Genomic DNA, 20,707 nt, shown 5'->3' with positions numbered 1-20,707 from the left:
CCAGGAGTACCACCAGGTAGGGGCTGGGCTACAGGTGTTTCCAAGCCCCGTGAACGCTCCAGACGGAGGATACAAAACAAAAGAAGTTCCTCAGAGCAGTCTTCCAGGAAGTTGGGATTTTCTTTCCAAGTTCGGATCACTCATATGGTGCTTTATCTCCCCCTTTGTTCAACTTTCCCTTTTTTTTCTGGAAGGTCTCTGCAGGGAGAACCCCCAGGCACAGAGAGTGGAGGCCTCAGATTTACAGGAAATGCACAGACACACCGTGGTTGTTCCTGTTCTTTCTCTTTTGGACAGGTTTGGTAAGCGCACTGCCCAGCGGGGGAGAGACCTGCCGGTGCGGTGATGTAAATCACGTGCCTGGGCCTTTCCTGGGGAGGCCAAGGGGGGGTGGGGGGTGTCGATACCAGGTGAAAGCTGGTGCTGCAATGAGAGACACCTGCCACTGGGCAAAATAAACACCTGTCCTGGGGATTCTTTCTGGTCACGTGTGCCAGCCTCCCAGTCCCGCTCCCCCAGAGGGGCTGTCTTTCCCTGCAGGCGTCCCAGCAGAAGGTCCCATTTGGAGGTGACTCACCCATTGCAAGGGGGGGGTATGTGTAGTCCGAGTGCGGTCTCTCCTCCAAGCTCTCTGCATCTCAGCCCCCAAATTAAAACGCTCCTCAAGTGTCTGCTGTTCCCTCAACACAGGAAGGTGCAAGGTGAACCCAGAACAAAAAATTGCTCTTAGTTGAGGAGAACACACACATTCTTGGGACGCTGTGTTTAGCAGCCGACAGGGAAACATGCCTGCCCCATAAACCTTCTAGTTAGGTAGGTGGTTGGTTTTTTCCCCCAGTTTTTTTTTTCTAGTTTCCAGGTACGTGATCACTGGTAGACCTCACCAGGCAGTGCCGTTTTAATCCTGAGCAAGTCCTAGGCGTGCTGAGTCTGGGGCCTTTGCTACTACTGATTGTAGAGTTGTAGGGAGCCGCAGGAAGAGCCTCTCTCAGCTCCTTGAGAGACCACGCAACTGTCTGCTCCGAGGGAGGCAAACACTTGCTGCCTGGTTCATATTTAAATGATAAAGCCCAGCAGTAGCTCCCAGGGAGCAATTACCTTTGTTGAAAAAAATTAAATCTGAATAGGTTCTAAAGCGCCATGTATCTCCGCCCCATTCCTCTTTCTTTAGCAAAGCACTTACTGTTGACTTTCCCGACTGGCTTCAGACTGGTTGGGACTTACAGGTGTGACCAAAGTTACGTGTTTGTGTGATTCTGGGCCCTTGGAGCTTCCCACAGGTGGCTGGTGTGGAAATGCAGGCAATCTCTGTCCTGTCTGCACCTGGCAGCTTTGACCTTGGGTTCTGTTATTGTATTTAATAGTCTCCCTGAGCCCCGCCACGGTTCCAACCTAGCACACCAGTGCCAGACTCAGCCCAGCCGCTGTCTCGGGACATCGCAGCCTGAACCACAGTGAGCCACTGAGAGGTGGCACAGCTGGAAGGTGCTCTGAGATGGCGTGCCATCTGCAGGGTAAACCTGGAGGCTTCATTGCGCCTGCGTTTCCCCCTTTAGATCCGAATAATGAGAGATCGTCTTTAGCTGACTGGCTCTCAATATCTCCCACAACATTTTGAAACCACAGATATTTGAAACCGAAAAGGGAGTGTTTTTTCTGCCTCTGCTGGGCATTGTTCCTGGTCTTGTGACGTCCGACCTTGATGGCAGGTGACAGGTTGATTACTGGTGCTGCCCTGGGTGAGGGCCGGGGTGACCAGCAGGGACAGGTGCAGAGGGTGCCAGCTGGGTTTACCTTTGCAGGGGTCCTGCAGCACAGAGTCTCGGGTCGGGCGGACTCTGCTCCGCCTCCTCTCCGGGCCCTCTCCCGCCCCGCCCTTTCTGCCTCATCTTCCGAGACCCCCGCTCTGCGCTCCCCGAGCACTGCCGGCCGTGCCCTGCGACCTGGTGGCACACCGACCGAGTCTCCCGTCATGTGGAATTGCAGTGGCGTGACTGAAATTCCAAGTCTGGTGGTTTAAAGTAGTACCGGTGTGGCAGGGACTCGGGATTTCCCAAACTGCCCCCAGGCCCCTCCCATTCCTCCTCAGGAGCTTCCCACGGGAGGCATTAATGTCAGCAGTGTGGAAAAGTGGAAAATGCCTCTTTGTCATCAGGTCTCTGGTGAGCCGGGCGGAAGCATGGGACCCATCCCCGGCCCAGTCGGGACCTCCGCACGCCCGTGTGGGGCAGGCAGGAGAGGGTGCGGGGCCGGGGCAGCAGGTACCAGCCTGGTGGGCGTGCAGGCCCGTCCTCACCAAGGGAGGGGACGGGGCACGTCCCCTCTGCCAGCAGAGGTGGCCCGGCCTCCTGGAACCTCCTGGGGCGGCCCTGGGCAGCCAGACCCCTTTCTGGATGTCTGCAGGGCCCACGCCCTGCTTATCTTCTCGGCTGGGCCCCTTGAGAGTGGGGACTCACCTCGTTCAGCCTTCTGGCCCCCAGTAACAGTCTCTGGCTGGCACTGGGCACCTAAAGAGCATTATTTTGGTTTCTAAGCTAATAACGAGTGCAGAGTATCTGAGACGTTTGGGACAAGGACCTCTGAAGTGTGGTATCACCCCAGTGTTTTGTTGAAGGGATGCTGTCTGCCCCGCCCCCAGTGCCGTGGTCGGTCCTGAGTGCTAGACGGTGTTTGGTGCATCTCGCACCGATCGCTGAACTCAGGACATGCCGTTTGTGCGAGGGGACACCCACACTCAGTGTGGGAGGCGGCCCGTCAGTGCCTGTTAGGGACCGAGAGGTCGAGGTGAAACTTCACATGTTCCACACTCAGTGTGAAATGGGGTAAAAGCGACTCTACGTCGAAAGACGTTCTTGTCCCGTGGGAATCCTGAGGGTCCGTGTGCGCACCAGCTGCGTTGCCTCACCCTTGAGGGTCAGAGTTTTTCGTAGGACAAAAAAGAGGGGAGAGATGGGGAGGAGAAGGAAGGCAAGGAAAGAAAGAAACTTGGGAAAAAGAAGGAAGGGAGAGAGGAGGGACGGGTGGACGAGAACTCGGGGAAAGAGACGGCACAGCCCTGGGGCAGTTAGACACAAACCGCTGTGTCCTGTGCACTCGGGGGTCCGAGCAGCCGCGCCCTCACCGACCTCGCTGTGGGAGGAGAGAAAGGCGGTGGTTGATGCCGGGGAGTCGGCCTTCGACCCGGCTCCTTTCGGCCGACACTCAGGGCCAGGGCCTCCTCCGCCCTGTGGCCAGGCTCTCACGGCCGCCCGGTCTCCCCAGGTGTTCGTCACGGGCTACTCCGTGGTGGCGGGGGCCCCAGGAGGACTGCTCTTCGGCCGAGACAGCTTTGGCAACGTGTGCGGCAAGGAGAACCCCCCGGTGGAAGGGGCCCCTCTGTCGGGGCAGGACATGACCCTAAAAAAGTAAGTGTTCAAGAAAGTCCCCGGCCTGTAGCAGGGCTGTGTTCCCCGCCTTGTGTGCATCGGTCATTTTGAGCCTGAAAGTGTGTCCTGTTCAAAACTCTTGAGCCCGTTTCACCAAAGGGAAGGGGGGGTGTGGTGGGAGGGACGTGGGTTTTAGGCCCAGCAGCCCTGAGATGAAATTCAGCCTCTGCTACTTCTCAGCTGTGTGGCCTTGGGCGAGTACTTACTCTCTCTGAGCTGAGTTTGCATCCTTGGCTTATCATACCTCACAAGACTGTTCTAAAGATCCAGTGGGACACTGGAGCTGGGGTGGGAGGGCAGGGTGTGGTTAGGGGTCTGTGACGGCTGCAGAACACCCGGGCCGCACTCGGTACCACCGTGCCTTGCAGTGGTCGCCATGGCACATTTAGGCTCATGGGACCACGGGTTTCTGAACTTGTACTGAAATGCACTGTATGTGTCCCACACCAGGGATTCGGTCCCCTACCTCCTTTTCTCCTCCCCCAGTTGGAGGAAAAACTGCTCGGGGACCCCTTGTCCCAGTCGGTCCGCTAGTGGGCCACCCACAGGGCTGTTCCTCCGGCCGGGTATGGGGCCTAGGGCTGGGTCCTGCCGCCGCCGCCCTGCACGTGACCCCTGGTGGCCGTCACTCGGTTTTTGTGCCCAGGGCCCAGTGGCTGGGCAGCCACGGGGCACAGCAGGGGGCGGTCTCAGGAGTCTCTTGGCTGTCACATCCCCCTGCCCTGCCTCGGGTCTCTGGACTCAGCCGCTCTCTGCAGCGCAGGTGGGTGCGCTTGGGAGCAGAAAGGCTCTCTGGGTTCAGAGCCGTCCGAGCGCGGGCCCTCCCGCCTTCCCTGTGCCTCCGTCAGCCCTCCCGCTCCTCAGGGGTGTCCACAGGTGAGGGCTGCTGTCACCCCCAGATCACGCTGGCTCGGGAAGGGGAAGGTGGTGGACACGGGGCGGGGCTCCCAGCAGTGGGACGCTCTGCAAGGCCCGGCAGCGCCCGCACCAAGTCCTGCCGAGTCCTGTCACGAGTGCGAGGGCCACACTCGTAGTTAACTGCTTGGTCACACCCGTCCTGTGTCCTGTCTCTCCTAGACACGTGTTCTTCATGGACTCCTGCCACCTGGAAGTCAAGGCTGGGTGGCCCGGTCCCACCGCCCTCTGCGTGTCCAGCTGTCCCGACGAGCAGCTGGACACCCTGGAGGAGGTGCAGCTGTTTGCCAACAAGAGCGGTAGGCACTGGGGGCGGGGCAGGCTTTGCCCGACGTGGCAGCCGTGGTGGGATACCCCATGCACGCCGGCACTCCTTGCTCTGGAACGGTGGACGCTGTCCTTGTGGGGGCCTCTTCTTGTGTGGAAAGGCCACGAGTGTGACCTCTGGAGCTTGTTCCACTCCATTCAGGAGTATCCGGAGTCACCCGAAGCTCTCACAGTTCTCCGCTCGCTGCTGGGGAACAGTCCTCCAGGGAGGGCAGAGGAGACGGCCCCGAGGCAGGGTCAGACCGGCCACAGAGCCGCAGGCCCCCGGGTGCACTTCATCCGAGAGAGGCGCCCTGGGGCTCCAGGTCGCATTGCCAGCGAGTGCGCTCTTTCCTTGGAGTGCTGGGGCCCGTGGCTCCTTTCTCTGAACAGTGGGACACGCGTAAGCTGTGCCGAACGTGTGTGTGGCCGCAGTCCCTTGTTCTGAGCACGCATTTCAGATTTGAGCTCTGAGGAGGAGACAGCCACAGGGGGGAAGAGAACCTGGAGGCGGGCCCGGCCCGTTCTACCTGCTTGTGGGAACACCCAGCCTGTGCAATAAATAACCTTCAAGTCATCTTAGGACCGATCATGTGATGATAGTGACCATCATTTCAGCTGTGAATTTGGGGTTCGAGAGAGCGGGGACCTCGGTCGGCCTCAGGTGGCGCCTGTTCTCTGTCGGGTCACCCGCAGACCTGTGTCCTGGGCGGAGTGACTGACTCTGCGTCTGCCCGGTTTTGTAAGGGGCTGTGGTTTCTCACCGACGCCCCCTGAACACGGGCATCGGGTAGAGGGTGCTGACTCCGTTTTCTGTTTCCAGGCTCCTTCCTGTGTGTGTACAGTTTGAGTTCCGTCAACTACACGCAGGATCCGAACGCAGCCTCCCTGTGCCCCAGGCTCCCAGTCCCTCCAAGGTAAAAGGGTCTTTCCCCTGCTCTGTCAGTGGAGGTGATTGGGCGCCTGCCATGTCTGTCACTCTTCTAGGTATTGTGGGTGGGGCAATGGGGAGAGCCGGGAGAGCCCTGGCCGCAGGGGGTAGCAGCTCTGCAGGGGACCAGGGAGGAACCGCATTTGGGCATTTGTAAGGGACAGTGGGGTAGGAACCTGGCTGAACGAGGAGAACACACAGCACTAAAGATACCTGTGTCCTCAGAGGGCCACGGAGAGCTGGAGAAGTGATGCAGGAACTGTTCCCGAGCGAGGGCTTTTGTGAGGAGGTTACTATGTATTCTTTCCACTTAAACTTTGTTACAAAGGAGAAATGGTTGGCTTTTGCTTCTTTATTGCAGCCAGTCGTTGTTTGTGGTTTTTTAGAAGAGTTCGCATATTCACATAGTAATATTCTGCACCTTCACCCAAAAAGTTTTTCTATTTTCCTTGAAAATCACACACCTTTTCTTGATACATTTGTAATCTCGTGGTTAGGCTATTGAACCTGGGTACCTGACTACGGAGGTGTGATCAGAGGTGGTTGTTTTCAGCGCTGTGATCTTGAACAAATGGTGCAACTCCAACTTCTAGTTTCCCCCTTGAAAATGGAGAGAAAAGAGTCACACTCTGCCACTTACTCATTCAGAGCAGTTTGGGAAGCGAGGCCTGTGTGCCAGGGGCGACTTGTAAAGCAGGGACGTGGTGGGGAGTAAGCGACGCAAAGATCCGAGACTCACGTCGCCTCTGTCGTAAGAGGGGAGCAGAGCAGTGTGTCCAGGTCTGGAGGGGGGTGACCGGGTGGAAAGGCAGCTGGGGGTGGGTGGCGGGAGAGTCCGTGGCGTAGAATCCAACGAGGGGGTCGGTCTTCGCTGTGAACATACCTGATCAACGTTCGCGGGAAGCGAGAGCCAGGGGCAGCCGTCTGTGGGGCGGCCATTGCAGGCCCAGGCGTCTCCGAGAAACGGCCTAGGCGGCCGGCGAAGTGGCCGCCGCCCATCTCCTCAGAAGAGAAGCAGGTCCTTCTAAGAAGGGTCAGTGAGGGCAGGACCGGCGTGTGGCGGCCCCGGTCAGCACCTGGGGAGTGAAGCTGTAGGAGGAAGTGGCGGTCACTGCGTCTGGCCGAGGGCCACGTGGGGCGGGTGCCTGGAGGCGGGGCCGCTGCGGAGGTGAGGAGGAAACTCAGTGACTGTCATCGCCGGGCAGGAGGCCGAGGTGTGCACAGGGGACGTGGGAACTGTGAACAGGTTGAAGTGAGCGGGACCTCAGGGCAGAGTCCCCGAGAGATGAGGACAAGTCAGGGAGAACAAGGCCTTCTGCCGAGTGCCGGGTTTGTCCGGCTCTCGGTTGGGGCCCACAGTGAGAACGTACCCCCCGAACCCCGTAACACAGCCCTGCATGCGCACTCAGGTGCAAGAAGCAGAAGTCTCACGGAACAAGCGCCTCTTCCACGCATGGCTCACACTAATGTTCCTGTTCTATTTTACTTCTAAAACTTTACTCTTATTTATTTATTTTGAAAGAGAGACACATCGATTTGCTGTTCCACTCGTCTGTGCATTCACTGGCTGATTCTTGTATGTGCCCCAACCGGGAATCAAACTTGCAGCCTTGGTGTGTCAGGACGACGCTCTAAGCAACTGAGCGACCCGGCCAGGGCTTCCGGGAAGGACTTTCAAGCGAAAGCTCTGTGGGACTGTGCCCGCAGGAGGAAGGGAGAGAGGAGGGGGCTTCCGAGGGTGCACCCTGCCCACCGCTGCATCAGTTCAGCGCTGACCTCAGAGGGCCCGCAGCTGCCCCTCCCTGGGGGCCCATAGCTCAGTGCCGGGGACCAGGGCTGTGGTTGCGCCGCGGTGCTTGCCAGGCGGCCGCCTTCCGAGGCCCTCGAGGTGCGCCCGTTCGGCAGGGTCTCCGCAGCCTCCACCACAGTGTTGTTTCCATTCCTGGGTGCGGCTCAGGAAAGTGCAGCAGGGACCCTGCGGCGGTGCAGGCCGCAAGCGGTGCATTCAGAGCCAGGCAGTGCCGCGTTTGCTCGGTAACCCAGGGCCAGCCGGGTTTGGTTTGCCTGGCAGACAGCCTCCCTGGGCTCCCCCCGAAGGTGGGGGCCCACCATTGTCCTGGGGTCACCGTTTTCTGTCTCTTAGCCAGACTAGCAGGAGCTTGCAGGCCTTTCCAATACTAACGTTTCCAGTGCAGACACACCGCTGATGGGCCGGCCCTTCCTGGGCAGAGTTAGGGATGGAGAAGCAGCCCGAGGGCTGCCGGGTTTCCTTTTCCGGCACAAGCACCGGCTTGTTTCAGCTGGAAACGACTGCTTCTCGTGGAAGAGCAGTGCCAGGTGCCAGAAGGGAGGAGCCTGAAAACCCGAGAAGTGTGGCTACGGGCCAAAGCGCACTTCCCGAAGGCCTCTTCCTGACCCAGCCAGTGGTTTCCTCTCGGTCCGTCCATCCATCCGTTGCGCGAGGCGGGCGTGCCCCGTGAGAGCGCTGGCCGAGTGTCAGGAAGGTTCTGGCTCTAGGCTAGAGCTTTGAAGAGCAGCGAGAGACTGGGAGCCGGTCCCTGAGCAGCGGAGCCGTCAGCACCAGTGCTCGGTGCCACGTGTGTTTGGAGCCAGCGTGTTACGAACCTAATCGGCTTTGGTTCTCCGAACCTCCAGCTGGTTCCAGGCCCAGCCCCGCGCTGGGTGGCGCACACGTCACTGCGTTGTTAGGTGGGGGGAGCGCCAGCAGGGTCTCCCAGACCCACCGTCCACTGTCCAGCTTCTCCCTGCAAGTCTGAGCGGCTTTGCTGGTGGGGACAGGGAAAGCCGCCGCGGAGAAGAAACCTCGGTCTGTGGCCAAAAGACACCCCACCCCCGTCCCAGCCAGTGAGGTCACAGTGGGCAGCTGGGCAGCCGCCCGGCAGGGGACCCAGGCTCTGCAGGCTGCCCCTCGTCCCCAGGGCGGAATGGCCGTTCTTCACCAGCACAGGCGACTTTGCCCAGAAAGCGCCAGAGTTAGCCCACCGTGTTGAGAGAACAGACGTCACGGAGAACCGTATTGGGGGAAAAAGGTAAAACGACATTGCGTCTGTGTCAGGCCTTATGCATCAAACACCACAGGAGCGTCCAGAACACGCTTTCGGGACAGTTCCACCGGCGGCTGGAGACTGCTCAGCAATAAGTAATAGGGAAGGAGACACGGGGGCTTAGAGAGGGGAGGTGGGACATAAAATCACGGCTCTACAAGAGGCAAAAAATTCACTGGAAACTACGAACAACAAGAGGTAGGAAACAGGGGTCATACCCCGAAATCTGCAGCGTGCATATACTTTTTTTTTTAAAAAAGCTCATTTTACACAAAGAAAAAATATGTACTAAACACAAAAGATCCCTAGAAGTAAATCTAACAAATTTGGAAGGACCACAGAAAGGAGACTTGAGTAGGTTCACAAAGAAAAGGGTGGGGTGAAGCCCTCGTGAGTTACAGGCGACCTAATTATTTACACAAAATCCAAAGGAGTCTGTGGAATAACTAAGCAAGTTTAACAAAATTGCAGGATACAGGATGAAATGGCATTTCTGTGTATTAACAGCAAACAATTAGCAAACGCTTTTTTCAAGTCCGTCTTCAACAATGTCAGAAAATGTAGGACTATTTAGGAGTAAATTTAACGGAAGACGCGGTGGGGCCTGCACAGGAAACTTGGAGCCGTCGCTGGGAGCCTCGACCACCTAAGTAAGTAGAGAAACTGCCTTAGTGGCCGACCAGAAGTTTGTCATACTTGTCAGGGTGTCACTTCTCCCTGAACTGTTCTGTACCCTCCGCACAGTCCCCTCGGTGTAACGTTTGGAGAGATGACAGGTTCTAAACAAATGCGGACAAGCCGAAGACCTAGGATCACAAAACATCTTGTAGAAGAACAAAGTTCTCGGGCTCCACCACCTGATTTCAAGGCTTAAAATAAAGTTCCAGCGGTCAAGACAGCAGTGTTGGAAAGAGGACAGACGGACGGACACAGCGGATGGGACAGAGCGCCTGGAAATGGAACTACTCGCGCACGGTCGGTGATTTTCCTGAAGGCACGAAGGCGCCCTCGCGGGGAGACAGGTCTCTGATCCGTGGTGCGGGAATAGCAGACAGGCATGCGAGGCAGTGGCTCGGGGTCCGTGGTCTGGTCATTGTCCTGAGGTCTTGCAGCTGACGCGACGCAGAAATGAATTTGAGACACACCTGAGACCTCGATGTAAGGCCTGGGGTCCCGGTGTTGCAGTTGGTTTTGTGTCTAAGAAGGGCCAGGGCGTGAGTGTCAGGGTGTCAGGTCACTCCCAGGGCGTCTCCAGGTGTCTGGTGTCCAGGGGTCCCCAGTGTCACGTCCTCTCCAGGGGGATGAGCCCACCGCTGCCTTGGTAGCAGCAGCCGTGGGTTCTCCGAGGGTTCTCTGCACGCAGGGGCTAAGCCTCTTTCTGCGACTGCACGTCTTACCCTTTCTCGGTTGTTGAGGAATTTAAATAAGCATCTTTTTTTAAAGATAAGTAATTGAATCTTTTATTTTTAGCAAACCTTTCCCCTTGCTTAACCGATGCGTCCCTCAAATGCCAGAGTGCTACTCCCAGTTCCTGTCCGTCTTGCTGAACGATGCCAACGCCCTGCACCGGATTCTCAGTGGAGTCATGTCGGGAAGGGACACGGTCTTTGGCCTGTGTGTCCTCGCATTAGGTAACGAGTTAGTTTTGCCTCACGACCGCCTGTAGACTGTCAGGGTCTCTCACACTTGTGCAAGCAGCGCACTGAAAATCCGCCTCCTGACTTCACTTTAAAGCTTCCCCTTGTGCGTTTTCTCTTTAGATACTTTCCGTGTTTCAGGTTTGAGAGGGAGGGGGAACAGTAACTGGGGCATGCCAGAGGACTCCCTGCCAGGAGGCCTCCTGGGTGAGGCCTCGTGACCTCGGTCTGCCCCAGTTACTGCCGGCCACGTGAGGATGGAGGCCCAGAGCAGACGGCCAGTTCATGGGCTGGCCGTGAAGAGCGCAGTTCTGGGGGGGACCAGTCACACCTGTCTTCCGCCCTCGTGCCCTCTCCCTGGAGACGAGCCGGAACAGCACCCCAGGGGCCAGGGGAGGGGAGAGGGGTGGCACCTCCAGGTTCAGTAGACGGACGGCCTTGGCCTGATGGGTCTGATCCCCTGTCCCCCCTGGACCATCCTTGCTTGGGCGAGGCCTCGAGCCAGGACGTGCCTCCCCTGGGGCTTTTCTAGAAGCAGCAACCCTGCTCTGAGCCCTCCGGCTTCCCGGTCTCTGAGCCCTGGGAAGGTTGCAGGCCGGGTCCCCAGTAGGGGGCACGGGAGAGGCAACCACACATTGATGTGTCTCCCTCCCTTCCCCTCTCTCGAAAAATGAACAAGTAAAGTGTTAAAAAAAAAAGACAATCTGAGGACACTTCAGTACAAAGTCAAAAGACTTCAGTGCAATTAAAAAAAGAAAGTTAAATGGCTCATTTGGACTTAAAATGAGAAGAAAGGTTTGGGTATTTGGGAAGAACACCTGCGTTAAAGAACGAGTGCAAGGAGAACGCTGGCCCATCAGAACCGGCTTCCTTGGCCACGGGCCTCGTGGGGGCCGCAGTCCCGGCTCCAGGGAGGCCGGGTCGCCGCACTTCCCGAGTTTTGCTTCCTTTCAGCCTTGTCGCTGGCTGTGCTGCTGACTTTCCGATTCATCACCGGTCTCCTGCTTCACACTTTGATTGCCCTGGTTATTTTGGGATTGTTGTGTAAGTATTTCCACTTGATTTTCTTTCTGGTTAAGTGAAAAGCCTTCCTGTTGAGCACGGAACATAAAAGTTTCCATTTTCTGAGCTAAACGGGGTCTCAGAGTCCGCTCACCTGACCCCAGCCCGTTCCCCGTGGCAGATGCGGGGGCAAGCGGGATGCACGGGGGGCCTCCCAGGTCAGCGCCCGCATCCACCCGGGGAAAGGCTGCCCCGTGCCTGCCGGAAGCCCTTAAAGGGCCGTCTGTGAACCAGCGTGCACAGCGCCCCCCACCTTGGCGTGTGGGCGCCCACGTTGTCCTCAGAGGCTCCGCGCTGGGCGGGGTCCGGGGCGCTCCCTCCTGCGCCTGCTGTTCCCTTTTCACTGCCCGGTGTGGGCGCGTCCGGGAGTCGGGGGCAGCGGGGTCGGAGCGGCAGGGCCCGTGGGAGGCCTGGGCAGCGGCCGTGCCAGCTGCTCTGGGGCGTTTGGTTTCAGTCACGGGTGCAGCCGCAGCTCCGCTCCCTGGAGTAACACGTGGGCTGCACCCCCAGCCCCGACCCCCGAGCCCCCAGGCACACAGCACCCCCTGCTGGGGCAGGCGCCCCAGGGCTGGTGAGGGAGCTCTCCCTGCAACAGGCAAAGCCCCTGTGGCCTTCCCAGTGACTAATGGGATGTAGGTGGCCGTCAGCCCCAAATGCCGGGCATTCGCGATGCCCAGCTACCTGTCCGTTTTGTGGGGGCCGCGCCGCTGACAGGCTCCTGTAGGGCTCACCGTCTACAGAGCCCGCTGGAGGGTATAGGCTTTGGGACCTGTGTCCTGTTGGTGCAGTTGCTTCCCCAGCCCACAGCCAGGCCTGGCGTGTGGGCGGGGCGTCGGGACCCACCTCGCTCTGGGCTGCCTCCCCCAGCCCCCTTTCTCGTCTCCCAAAGACAACATTTGCACCAGGCTGGGTGGCCCTGGCCCTGCCTGGCCCCTTCAGGAAGCCCAGGGACTTGGGGCCCACTGGTGAGCCCGGTGTGTGGTCCCGGGGGGGGGGGGGGGAGTGGGGGGAGCAGGGGTCGTGCCCGAGGGCAGGAGCTGAGCTCCCACAATTTTGCCGTCCAGTTGACTGCGGTGTCTTGTGGTGGCTGTACTATGACTACACCAATGACCTCAGCGTGGCGCTGGACACAGAAAGGGACAACATGACGTGCTTGCTGGGGTTTGCCATTGTGTCCACGGCTTTCACGGTAAGAAACACACTTCCGAGAGGCGGTCACGCAGCCAACAGAGCTCTGAATCCAGATCACAGGGTCTTGTTACGGCAAGACCCTGGCCGCCCTCCGCGCTGCGTGAGCAGGGTTTGACCCCCATGCAGGGACGCCTCGGACCCTCCAGACTCTAAGGAAACGGTCTTCCTTCTTTGCACAGCATTTCTGCCCCCTCTCCAAGGCTGACCTGTCACCTGTGCTCCTTCCTTGTCCCCTAGCACAGTAGAACCACTCTCTGCCCCGAGTGGCCATCGGGTGGCCACTGCAGGTTTTGAGGGAAGGGAGGGCGGAGGGCGGGCTCTTCCCTGTGTGTGAGGATGGAGGCTGGGCTCCCTCCGGGCGGGACAGCTCTCGCTGCCCCAAGCACAGAGAGCCCTTTGTCCCCACACCTGCTGGCCGGCTACAGGGACCCTGTGATCAGAGAACCTGCCACCTCCTCCTCCCTGACCCGCCCCCCCCCCCCCCCCCCGCTGGACACAGGCAAATGCTGAGAGCTGCGGGGGCGGTGAGCGGGCCTGTGGGGGAGGCGGCGGGCCCCTGCCAGGTGCTGTTGGAGGGCTGGGGCGCACAGAGCCACACCGGGCAGCACATCCAGTGAGAGGCCCCACGGACAGCACGTGTCCCCCAGCTGGGCTGGCTGTGGGGCAAGAGAGCGGCCAGACCCAGGGACGGCTGCTTTCCCGGCCCCTCCACTTTCCTCTGCCCCCAAGGTTCTTCTCACTGGTCCCATCATCAAATAGATGTGACAGGTTAGTGGGAATAACCAAATGCGACTCCTGAGTGTGGGAACCCCACATAAAGAGAGAGCCACAACCCCACAGGCAGGAGGGGTTCAGAGACACAGTGGGGGGAGGAACCCTGGGCCGAGGTGCCCCGGGGTCTCGGGGGTCCGGGCAGGGGGACCGGAGAGCAGGCGCTTTGGCAAGCGGACGCGTTTCCTGCCTCGTGGACGGCGGAGGCATCTCCGGTCGCCCGTTGCTGGGGAGAAGGCTCTGATTCCAGGGAGGGCGGAGACTTCTGCGGTGCCCGAGCCTGAAGTTGCCTTTAGCTCAAAACCGTCGTCGTAGTTCAGAGGCACATCTTGGGGTGACCGGCCCTGAACCCCTACACCTGTTCCAGGGGAGGCAGGACAGGGAGCGGGATTGCGTTCCCCGGTCGGGCCCCACCCCCCACCCCTACCCCTACCCTGCTGGTGGGCAGGGCTCCTCCTTCCCTTCCTCCCCCCGCCCCCTGCCACTGTCCCAGATGAGGGGGAGACGGGGCGCCCCACAGCAGCAGGAGAGGACCCGAAGCAGGAGGCTCACCCGCCGTGACCCTCATCCCTGCTCGCTCCCCTGGGAGCCCCACCTCGCTGGTCCTCCCTGATGCCCTCCCACGCGGGGGAGCCCAGCGGAGACCTGCTGGTCTTGCCTGGTGGCCTGAATGCCAGGAAGACCCTCGTCTGCCACCGAGGCCATTGGGGTGGGGACATGTGCCTGTCTCCCTAGTCGTTCTGGGGACGAAGGGACATCCTGGGAAGAGCGTGGAAATCTGTTCAGTGTAACCACCAGCCACAGCGAAGAACAAAAGTCCAGCGGCATTCACGGCTTCCCTGGGCGGCAGGCACGGCCCAGGCGGGAGTGAGGAGCCCCAGGTTGCTGCTCAGGGCCCTGGAGAATGACGTCAGGGCCGGGTCCCTGAGCCAGGGCCGCTCCTGGAAGCCCCCCGGGGTGGGGGAGAGGGACCGGAGGTGCTGGCCCAGGGTGTGGGGGAGGCGGCACCGGTGATGTGCCTGCACCGAGGCGGTGGAGGCGGGTCAGGCCCTCTGCAGGCCTCGCATGTCCCCAGGGCCTCTCGGCCACCTGGGTGGGACGGTGGAAGGCAGTTCCCCACCCCAGGACCCGAGCCTCCTTTTCTGTGGCTCCAGCCAGGCCGTAGGCCCCTGTGGGGCGGGTGGTGTCCTGTCCGCGGTCACAGGGCAGGGCCTCTCCTGGGGACCAGCGCGTGGTGAGGCTCCGATTGCGTTTGGGGGGTCTGTCTTCCTGGGGTGAACGCTGGGGTTGGTTTCAAGTCCCCTCGGTGCTCCGTCCGGTCGCAGAGCCGACATGAACCTCTCTCCCACCCCCTCACCAGGCCGTTCTGCTCGCCCTGATTTTCGTCCTGCGCAAGAGAACGACACTGGCGGTCGAGCTTCTGCAGGTCACCAACAAGGCCATCGACCGCTGTCCTTTCCTGCTGCTGCAGCCGCTGGGGACGGTGGCCAGCCTGCTCCTCTTCTGGGCGCTCTGGGTGGCCGTGCTCCTGAGCCTGGGCACCGCAGGTGAGGCGGCAGGTCCCCTCGGAGTCGCGCACGGAAGCCCTCCCCATCACAAACTTCGGTCGGCCGCCCCTCCCGAGCAGTGAGAGGTGACTGAGGCCCACGGCGGCGTCGGGGCTCGGTCCCAGGGACTCGGGAGATTTTTATTCTTCTGACTTGAAGGGGGCCTGGCCTTGTGTTGGGAGAGAGTAAGTTCAGGAAAGACTGAGAACTGTAGGGAACATGGCAGTGTGAAAACAGCCCGTAGAGAGGAGCGAATCAGAGGTCTCAGGTTTAGCCCCCGTCCCGGGGGGCACAGTGCCTGCGGCGGGAGCAGTAGGTCCTCGGAGGCGCTTCCTCCGCACGAAGGTGCCTGGGCCCCCCACCCCCTCACCGGGTTCAGGGCCCTGGGCACGAGGGGAGGCTAAGTGTCTGTTTATAAAGCCAGGCTCCAGAGCCACGCTCTTCAAAGAGCGTCACGAACCGAAGAAGGAGCCCAAGCCCCGCTGCGTGTCCCCCCGTGCTTCCTTCATCCAGACAGTCTCACCGTCACACGTGTCAGCGGGGCACACGCCGGGCTTGGAGGCGCCATGGGCGCGATTCCGGCGTGGGCGCCTTTGCGCCCCGTGGGCGTGGGACTCGTGGTGCGGGGCCAGGTGGTCGGTCTGTGCTCCTTCCCCAGCTCCTCCGGGGAGGGGCCCGGTGGCCGTCCGGTGTGAGTGCACTTGAGGGCGCTGCTCTCTGGGATTGTCGCCCGGCGGTTAGGAACCACGAGGCTGACGTCATCCCAGCGACTGACCAGCTCATTTTGTCCCCTGTGGGCCCTAGTCACAAGTGGAAGACCCCGCTGTGAAGCTCGGACTCTGTAAGCTGCACTCCCTCCCACCTCGGGGGCCAGCTGGCCCCTTCCGGCCAGTCAGCCGGCTCCCCACGAGCCAGGCCACCTAGGAACCCGTGTCCCCGGCGTCCAAGGTGCCGCAGGGCAGGCTCTCCCGGCGGGGGTCTCTAGAATCTTGCAGGAGGCCTGCCATAAGGGAACTTCATTATTGAACCCGAATTATTGAACTTGCAGTCATTATCCAGCAAGGAACTCTGGTCAAACAGGCCCAGGACTAATCAGGACAGCGTTTGGAACACAGACTCACAGCAGTGGCTCAAACAAAATCCGAGGCGATGTCTCTCTCGCATAAACGGGGTCCACAGAGGAGACCCCAGGCCAGCACCGCTCCCCACCGCTTTGGCCTCGTTCCGTGGCCTCTACCCCTGTGTCCGCCTCATGGCCGGGTGGACGCTGGGGCTCCGACCAGCGGGTCTGACTGCCGCCCGGGAAGGTGGCAGGGAGGAAGGTGGTGCACTCTGGGTGCTGGGCGCACAGCGAGGGCCCGTCGGCCCAGCGCGGGGTGTGGGGTGGTGTGGGTCAGGAGGGGCCGGTCCCGGGGCCCTGCAGGCGTTTCTAGGAACTTGGCTTCTAATCGGAGGTGGGGACACGGCAGACTTCTCAGCAAAATGGTGGTGTGGGGGACTCTGACAGGAATGGCAGTGACTCTGGGGTGGGGGCGGTGGGCTTAGAACAGGGTCACGGAGGTGGGTGGGGGGATGTGTCTGAGCCTGCATCTGGTTTGAAGGGGTTCCTGACACATCTGTTGAGGGGTGTCAGTGACAGAGGAGCTGGGGGCACCCCTGAGGGTTTCGGGGAACCGGAGGAGGGGTTGCTGTGGACTGAGGCGGGGCGAGGCTTTGAGGGACGCCTTTGAGGGGAGACGGGGTGGTTTCAGGTCATGTTCCTGAAGACGTGTTCTAGCAGCCGCATGAGGAGGTCCCGGAGGTGGGGAGCCGTTTGGGTTTGGGTTTCCCGGAGATGTGCGTGGGGGAACTCGGGGCATGTAGGTAGCGCTAAAACCGTGATGTTAGAACACGCGTGGAGAGGAGAGAGGAGACCACGGGCTGGGCTATGGGCGCTGCAGTGATAAAAGGTCGTGGAGACAGGAGGAGGAGGAGGAGGGACGAAGGCCGAGGGGAGGGAGTCCCAGGGTGGGAAGCCAGCGTGGGCTGCCCTGGACCCGGGGCCGGAGAGCGATGGCCGGGGTGCCAGGAGCTCCGATGAGTCGGGTCAGTTCGAGGGACAGACACTGGATTTCGGTGCTTGGAGATGACAGCAAACCGCTCCGGAGAAGTGTGGGCAGTGCGCTGAAGGGGAAGTGGAAAAAGTGGGCATTGTCGTGAGGAATTTGGCAGTAAAAGGAGCAGGGAAATGGCAGGAAGCTGGAGGAGGAGAGGGAGTCCCGGGCAGGTTTTTAGAAAGAACGTGAGATAAATAAGTGATTGTGCGGAGAGAGGAGTGTTCTCTTGAAGCAAGAAAGCGGGGGAGCTTCTGGTGCCTTCAAGCCATTGAGAAAGAGGATGGGGGGGAGCTTCGGGGTCAGGGACGGTTTATTGTGCTGAGGGGATCAGATTAAGACCCACGCTGAGAGCTCGCAGCGGATGGGGGCGTAGCCTCTAGCCCGGTTCCTCATTGTTTTCGTTTTCTCAGAAACAGCAAGGCAGGCCCTTCCCTGGGGGGTGCGGGTGGGAAGCCTCGGAGGTCAGCGGAGCAATGGGAACCGGCCCAGGACAGGCCAGGGACCTGTGAGCTCCCGAGAGTCACTGGGCGGGTATCTGCTTTCTGATGTTGTGTTGCTGTTTTCACCTCCTCGCTAGTAGCTCGTGTTCCGCATGATGCCAGCGTGCGGTAGACGCTTCATAAGCAGTCGTGAGGTTCAGCACTGGAATCCTGGCTCCGTGCAGGCCCACCGTGGCTGGCCCCGTGCTGTGCGCACTGTTCCGACTGCCTTCCTACTCGGACCCTCTCCGCAGCTGTGGGAGTGGCAGGCAGAACCTGGGTGGAGCCCCGAGAGACCAGGCAACTTGGTGATGATGAACTGGGGTGTGGAAAGGTCAGCCCCGGGGGTCAGTGCAGACAGGTGACCCTGCCCAGGGCTTCTTCCTGTCCGTCAACCCTCTCTACCTTTGTGGTGAGAGAGCTGAGGCCCAGGTGGCTTCTGACGTGTGTCCAAGCTGAGACTGGAGCCAAGTTCAGGGTCCTTTCCACTACCGTCCTGAGACCTGTGCATCCAGGCCTCTGTCTGCAGCTCAGGTCCCAGGAAGTTGGCTACACTGCTCAGGAGCTACATTGTAACAAACCTTAGTAACAAAGCCTCTCCCGGGGCCCTCCAGGAGAGGGCAGTCTTGCCCAGGAACTGGCCCCCGACCGGTTACTTCCCAGGTGAGGCTGCAGAGGTTTGCTCATAGCGGGGGTTCTCAGGGACCTCATCCCCAGGTGGCGTTGGCCATGTCTAGAGACATTTGGGGTTGGCATGACGGGAGGAGTGGAGGAAGGATGCTCCTGGCATTGAGTCGGTAGAGGCCACCGACGCTGCCGAACACCCCCGAATGCACAGGATCGTCCCCGCCCCCCACAAAGAAGGACCACGCAAGAATGGCAGCTGGTACAGGGTTGGGAAAGGCTGAGTAAAGCGGAGTCTGCACACCAGCCTGCAACGAAGCGGAGCAATAAAGAGGGGCAGCTGTCGTGGGTGCTCGAAGACGGGTGGCCAGCCCGCAGTGACGTGGGGGCCGGGGCCTGGAGGCCTGTGTGGGCCTGGGCTTCGCACCTTTGCCACTGCTGCCATGCGCATGCGGAGCCAAGAATGGGTGGGCTTATCACAGGCAGCGCAGGGCGACCCCCTTTTCTCCCTCCCAGTCCAGGAAAGCCCAGTGTGGTGTCACACGCCTGTGCCACCGGGGTCCGTCCCTGGCACCAGCGTGCTGCTGGGCGGAGGTTCGCCGGCCCGACTCCCTGGCCCTGCCCATCAGCCTTTGTTCTAGGGACCGGGGATACTCTCCCAAAACTCGTCCGCTCTTGAACAGCAGCAGCACTGGTCAGGGCCGTACCCGAGACAGGGGTGCACTCCACGCCGGAAAGAGCCCAGTGTCCGTAAATGTCAGCGTGCCCCTGCACGCAGGCTGCCTGCTCTTCCTCACAATGCAGCTCTTGTTGGCGGCGCCCGGAGCGGGAATGGAGACAGTGCAGCCGGAGCCCGTCTGCCCCGAGGCCGCCGCCGCCTTGTCTCTGCTTCCTTCGTGCAGATGCTGCTGTGAATGTCAAGGACGCTGGGACTGTGGACCTGAAAGCAGCCTCCAGCCACAACGGGAAACGGAGCCATTTTTTAATGCCCTGGGCAGTAGGCCTCACCGAGGACCAGAGGGCCCGTCCCCGTCCTGGGGTTTATTTAAAATGCGGAGCGGAGGACTTCCGGAGCGGAGGACTTCTGGAAGTCCCACAGAGTGCGGAGCCGGGCTTTGGATCCAACAACTGCAGAGGATGTAGAATCAAACTGTGGGGCCAAGTCCGGGGATTTTTAGGAGGCATCGAGCAAAGCTGAGGACATCCACACCAGTGGGGGGGTGTTGCAGGGTCGCCTGGCAGGCCTCGGTCTGACCCGGCGTCGTGCTCCTGAAATACGACGATAACACTGTTGTCAGTTGGGGGTGATGCTCCTGGGGCCCTGTAGTGGTCACCGACCGGGGAGTCTCCCTCAACCTGCCCCAGGGAATGGGTGTCCGGGATGAGGGGGCCCAGACTCCGGGAGGCCAGGGCGCTCGACCAGGCTCCCCGGGTGGGGAAAGGTGACTGTGAGGCAGACATTTAAAACACAACAGGAGACTTTGTTCTCGAGATGAAACCTGGAATGAATCCCTTAGACAAAAGGAAGGTCCTTGTCTCCTTTAGAAGGGCCGTGTTTTCTGTGACGTGGTCCTCACAGCCGTGTGACTGTGTCACAAGGTGCGGTGGGAACCCATGGGTTTTAGGGTCCTGCAGGCCCCCCTCTCCAATCTCCTGCTGCTCCTGGGAGTGGGGAGGCGCCACAGAAGCTTCCTGACTCTTCCGAGCCCCAGTCCTCACACCCACCAGGTGGGGGGAGTGTCAACATACACGTCACACGCCTTGCGCCTGGCTTGCCAGTCCGTCCCTGTGGTTGCTGCGTGTGGAGCACTCACACATCCGCAGCGTGGACGGCTTCTAGTGTTGGCTGTGGAGGTCTTCAATGACAGTGGTGCTTCACCGGGCACGGGCGTCCGTGTGCCGCAGACCCAAAGGCTGGGCCTGAGGAGGGCGGCCCGTCGGACACCGTCGGACACTGTCCGTTCCTGGGCGGACGTGGGTATGAGGCGTGTGTGTGTTTCGCACTCCAGGAGCGGCCCGGGTCACCGGAAGCGGCCGGGTGGAGTACACGCCACTCCCGGGCGTTCGGCGCCTGTGGGGGTACCACCTGCTGGGCCTCGTCTGGACCAGCGAGTTCATCCTCTCGTGCCAGCAGATGACCGTGGCGGGGGCAGTGGTGGCCTGTTATTTCAACAGGTAGGTTCAGCCCGTTGCTACTCCTGCCATCTGGTTCGTGTTGTGCGTCTCGGGAGGAAGGCTGGGGTCCTGGCGCGACCCCTCGGGTGGTGTTGGCGGGAGCCACATGGAGCTAAAAATCTGTCCGGACGTTTATTTGGTGGTGAAAAGAAGTGGCTGGCGTCCCCGAAACTGCCACAGTTCCACTGTCTTTACTTCTCTTTTATCCTGTCCCGGGGATATTTATTGATTTTAGAGACAGAAGGTGTGGAGGGAGAAAAGGGGAGAGAGAGAGAGTGAGCGCAGTTATCTCCTGTATATGCCCAGACCGGGAGTCGAACCCTCAACCTTTGGTATATAAGATGAAGCTCCAACTCGCTGAGCCACCTGGCCGGGGCCTGAGCTCTTTATGTGAAGAAAGAAAATTCAGAAGGAAGCCTAACAGGGCAGTGATTGTCCTCTGAGAAGGGGGAGAGGCCGGACAGGAAGGCCCCACTGACCTCA

At 60.3% G+C, this 20,707-nt stretch overlaps 1 protein-coding gene across 1 annotated transcript in view; it reads left to right on the top strand.

Moving 5' to 3' along the window:
* Positions 1-20,707, top strand: part of SLC44A3 (solute carrier family 44 member 3) — a 48,348-nt gene that overhangs the window by 3,263 nt on the left and 24,378 nt on the right. Inside the window, exons 3-11 of the mRNA XM_037153055.2 lie at positions 195-302; positions 3,262-3,404; positions 4,503-4,639; positions 5,470-5,563; positions 10,113-10,273; positions 11,234-11,323; positions 12,406-12,530; positions 14,664-14,850; positions 20,059-20,224. Of these exons, the coding sequence (XP_037008950.2) occupies positions 195-302; positions 3,262-3,404; positions 4,503-4,639; positions 5,470-5,563; positions 10,113-10,273; positions 11,234-11,323; positions 12,406-12,530; positions 14,664-14,850; positions 20,059-20,224 (1,211 nt within the window). The remainder of the gene's footprint in view (positions 1-194; positions 303-3,261; positions 3,405-4,502; positions 4,640-5,469; positions 5,564-10,112; positions 10,274-11,233; positions 11,324-12,405; positions 12,531-14,663; positions 14,851-20,058; positions 20,225-20,707) is intronic.

Source organism: Artibeus jamaicensis, unplaced genomic scaffold (genome assembly GCF_021234435.1).
Source record: "Artibeus jamaicensis isolate MK-2021 breed Jamaican fruit bat unplaced genomic scaffold, CSHL_Jam_final scaffold_1689, whole genome shotgun sequence".
NCBI lineage: Eukaryota > Metazoa > Chordata > Mammalia > Chiroptera > Phyllostomidae > Artibeus > Artibeus jamaicensis.
The sequence above is the reverse complement of the archived record's forward strand: the minus strand, read 5'-3'. Positions and strand labels throughout refer to the sequence as shown.